The sequence below is a fragment of the Pinus tabuliformis genome, chromosome 2_2 (assembly GCF_031772625.1).
Source record: "Pinus tabuliformis cultivar Carrire ecotype Pingquan chromosome 2_2, CPIR1, whole genome shotgun sequence".
In the NCBI taxonomy this organism is placed as follows: domain Eukaryota; kingdom Viridiplantae; phylum Streptophyta; class Pinopsida; order Pinales; family Pinaceae; genus Pinus; species Pinus tabuliformis.
Genome location: NC_142300.1, coordinates 543,859,854 through 543,864,612, shown reverse-complemented (window position 1 = coordinate 543,864,612; position 4,759 = coordinate 543,859,854). Strand labels below are relative to the sequence as shown.

The window sequence follows — 4,759 nt, the reverse complement described above, 5'->3', positions numbered from 1 at the left end:
TCTGAAACAAATAAAAGGGTGCTTACCTTTTAGCTTGGATCCTTTCTTCGACCTTCATACAAATTGCGCCAATTCAGATTAAACATCAGATTCATCATTGTTGTTATTCCATCCTTTCCCCTTTTTTTATTTTGAAGCCTTGAATGCTACATTTTTGGAACTTGGGATTCCTTTTATCATCTCATAGGCAATGAGGATTCCATGAAGTTCATCCATCTTGAGAGTGTCTAGGTCCTTCATTTCTTATATAGCACTTATTTTGGAGTCAAATCTGTCTGGGATCTTAAGACTTTTTGAACAACAATGCTTTCTTCGATCTTTTCTCCCAATGCTTTAAGAGAGTTGACTACTGCAGCTACTCGGAGGAAGTATGATGCAATATCTTCTTCATCATCCATTTTCAAACTTTCGAACTGCGTCCTACGAGTTTGAAGTTTTGCCTTCTTAACCTTGGAGTCCCCATCATGTAAGCTAACCAGCGTATCCCATACTTCTTTGGCCAAGTCACAATTCAAGACTTTCGTAAACTCAAAATCAGTAATTCCACTGGTAATGGAATTTAGAGCTTTGGCATTTGCAATGTACGCTTTCCTTTCATCTTGATCAGTAGGAAGAGTGGGAGGGGCATTGTACCCATTCAAAACAACGTTCCAAACTTCAGGTCCAAGGGACATTAAGTAGTAAGACATTCTCTTTTTCCAAAAACCAAAATTAGTACCATCGAACAAGGGAAGCCTTCCTGTCATTTCTTGATTCTTCATTGTAACTAAGAATCCTTCTTCCAGCTGTTAGGCTGATTCTGAAGAAGCTGGCTCTGATACCAATTGTTGGAAATACTGAGAGGGGGGTGAATCAATATTTCTTTTCAATTGTTATTATTACCAGTTTAGATTCTTTACAATCTTAATCAAAGAAATGATTTTATTAAAATATAGAAAAATATTGAGTATAATATCTGATGAATTTTTCCAAGCACCGACTTGGACTTTAATGAGGCTCCAACCTCTACGGCTCTGACCTTATCTTACCAAGGCACCAATCTTGAATTTAGGAGCACCAAATCCAAGGACACCAATCCTACCAATTATGAGGCACCAACCCCAAGGGCTCCGACCCTATAGATTTACTTTGTCAAGAACGGTTTGATTGTATTATACTGCTTCCAAGGACTTCTTTACCAAACCCTGTCCTTGTAGTCTTTGCAACAGGTTGTTGTCTACGCTATGGCTTCACTTCAGGCCCGAGCCCTCCAAGATGAATCAGGTCAAAAGATTGTCCTCCCGCTCTGTCTACAGCTTCCTATCTTCGCTCAACCTTCAGCTTCTGCTACACCTTTGGTGCCTGCTAGACCTTCAGCTTCCTCTGTTTCTTCAAGTTCACAAGTTGTGAACTTTCCTTGTTCTCTTTTTTGGTGCCCAAGATCAATGTTTTAGATGAAGGCATTTAGCTTGTGTTTATACGAGTTTTACTAATACCCAAAGGACACATTCATTGGGAGGAGATCGACTTGTATATTAAACTATATCGAACAATCTTTCATTCAATTATATCATAGACTTGTTTTATTTACGGAAAATTTCATAGGAGAGACCGTACCCAATGAGGTACCACATCCACGTCATCAATCGCAATCGCAACTTTCAGAGGTCCCGCAATCGCAACCTTTAACATTACCAATGTAACATAGTCGATACTCATGATGCCGATGAAGCAGACGCAATATAACATTAAACAGTCGTCAATAGATTCGTTGGATCCACAGCTCCATCGCAATCGGCGGTTTGGGGTCCATGCCCTTATCGTAATCGGCGGTGTGACATCCTTTAAGACTTTGCGATATGACAATTCTGATAGGCGGATGCGATGTTTCTTTAAGGTGAATTGTAATGGTCCCGCAGGTCCGTATATATATCGCAATCGCAGATTTTGGGCGGTGATACATAATAAACTTTATGGTTTGCGATTATGTGACGGATACGATATCACATTGAGTCATATTATAGTGGTGTCGTCGGGTGCGCAGTAATATCGCAATCAGTGTTTTAACATTACATCCCTTTAAGTCTTGTGATATGAAAGTTCTGATACGATGGATGCAATGTTTCTTTAGGGCTTGTTATAATGGAGCGATCTGGTCTGCACCTTTTATCACAATCGGGGTTTTACGCAATGGCATATAATAGAACCGGCCAATATGATATGTTAACTCCTCCGATTTGTGTTATGCGTTGTGAACTTCTAAAAAGTTTCCACGGTTTCTTCCTTCCTCCGATATTGCTCTTACTCTTGGCATATGCGATAAATCTGCTTTGTCTTGGCTCGTCGCCCCTGTGGTTTCTCTTCACTCCTATGACTTCTGATACACTGCTCTAATAGCTCTTCTTTGATGGCTTCCAATGAACTCTTCTTCTTACTCATTGGCTTCACGATGGCTTCTCCTCTTTGGCTTCTTGCTCCTGTTGCTTCACGGATCTACTCTGCTTGGCTTCACATCATCATTTAGTATCCAGAATATTGCCATATTGACATCAATGACAATCTAGATCAACAACTTCCTCTTGTTTCATTGTTCTTTATTGTTTTGGTAGTTGTTTGATGATAAGAACACTAATTATAATCAATTGAAAGAAGAAGTTAATCACGTTAAGCAAAATTAATCACAAGCAGTTATCAAAGTAAGAGAAATCATCTAATCTAGTTGCCCATGGATTTCTCAACATCCTTGTGATTTGATTTTCCCTTATCATCTCTGTGGCAATTTCTTGATTTACTTTAGGTACCAATGTTGTTGAGTTGGTTACAGAATCTTCACTTGGAATTTTCATCATCTGAACTGCAACATCTGAATATGTTTTCACTTCAACTAATTTGTCATCATCTTGAGTTGTGATATTGACTGGATCGATATTCGTTCATTTTTCTTCAACTTGAATTGTTACATCTGAAGACTTCGACACTCCCTTCGTGATAAGTTCTTCTAATTTGTTTTTCAATAATTTCTTATCATTTTTAACTTTCTTAATTTGAGTGAATAGACTTTGATTATGATTTCTGAGATGTGAGAGTTCTTCAACTTCAGATTCATCAACCTTATTTTCAGTGTTTTAACGTTCAAACTTTTCATCTTTGAAATCTCTTATTTGTTTCATTAACCTTTGATTAAGGGTTTTTATCACAAAAATTCTTCTTCCTTTTTTCATAGATTCTCATTGAATTTGTTTTTGAAACATTCATTTTATTCTTGTAATTTATTCTTTGTATCTTTGGACTTCTTGAGTTCCGCAAGTAATTTTTTACTATTATCCCTCAGACGCAAAATTTCTAAATCTTTTTCTTTTGACATGTTGTAAACATATCTTCGAGATCTTTATGTTTCTTTTATGATACTTCGATTTTATGTTCAAGTTTTGTGATTTCTTCCTCTAATATTTTCATTTGCATCTGCTCATTATCTTGACGTTCTCCTGTACTAAATCATTTCCCACATATTGGACAACATATTTCACATTTTTTATGAATCCACTGATACCCAATTTCTTTTTTACAAAATGGGCATCTAGTAAAAAATATTGACTTCTTTACGAAACTCATCTTTCGTCCTTTCTTCACTTTTTTAAATACATTTATGACTTGGATATTTATATTTTTTATTTTAAAATTAACTTACCATGTTATACTTTAAATATCTTAATACCTTCTAAAAAATTATTCCCTAAAACGTACTTTAATATTTTATGATAGCCTATAATTTATGAAGCTACGATTTATTTTTTAACTTCCTCACATTTTAAGATTCCTTGTAATTTTTCCAAATATTTGTTTTAAATATCCCATATTTCTTTTACATATCTTGTTTTTAATAATATCTTCATTTTTTTAATATAAACTTACCCAAGGAAATTATTCTATTTCTAGGACACGTCTTCGACTAGCAGCACTTCGTCTTCAACGTTGAGTGGTTAAAATGTTTGTATTAATTGAAATGAAATGATATTTTACCGTCCACAAGACTAAAAATAGTCTATGGGACTATTAGTTCCCTGCTTTTCATCTTTTGCAATTCATTCCTTTTCTTGTTCAAATTGATGATGAGCTAACCCAACTTTCCAACAATCCCCTCACTGAAAAGACTGCCAAGAAACCAATGCTAGCATATTCCCATAACTTTCTCTGATGCCTTTGAATGCATCACATTCCAAAATGAAATTTTTTCCGATTCCACTGCCCTAGACGTGCAAAATGTACACACTTGTTCTTCCCAAGCTTCTTTAGGCCTTTTCCACCGTCCTGTTTCACACCGAAGTTGATGCAAGTTGGTTCTTAATTGAGCAATAAGAACCTTTTCCCTCCATGGAATGCTAGCTCCAATGAACTCTTTTTGTTGTAGATCACACGTAGGGTTGAATTCCTCAATGTAATACTTCTTCTTTCTACCCAACTCTTTTCCCCATACCCATTTACGAAACTTCTCCATAACAAAATCCTTTAGCTCCTTACTATTTGTGGGACAGGCATTGAGGTAGATATTCCATTTTTGCATCCATATGTAGTTTTGTTTCATCCATGTTTTCTTTCTTTCACTCATGCCTTCATTGAAGATAACATTATGCCATCTACCTACTCCCATTTTCTCAATTCTTTTTAGATATCTTATGAGCCGCACCATAGCAATTGCTTCGATGGGAGTTGCTCCTATTTCACTCAACATTATCTCATAAGATACCGAATTTTTTTATTTTGAACTTGCTCATGATCAAGC

At 36.1% G+C, this 4,759-nt stretch overlaps 1 protein-coding gene across 1 annotated transcript; it reads right to left on the bottom strand.

The window, feature by feature from the left end:
- Positions 1-254: 254 nt before the first annotated feature.
- LOC149193770 (uncharacterized) lies at positions 255-674 on the bottom strand. The gene has a single exon (XM_089407433.1). The coding sequence runs from the start codon at positions 672-674 to the stop codon at positions 255-257; it is 420 nt and encodes a 139-aa protein (XP_089263559.1).
- Between the last annotated feature and the right edge of the window lie 4,085 nt (positions 675-4,759).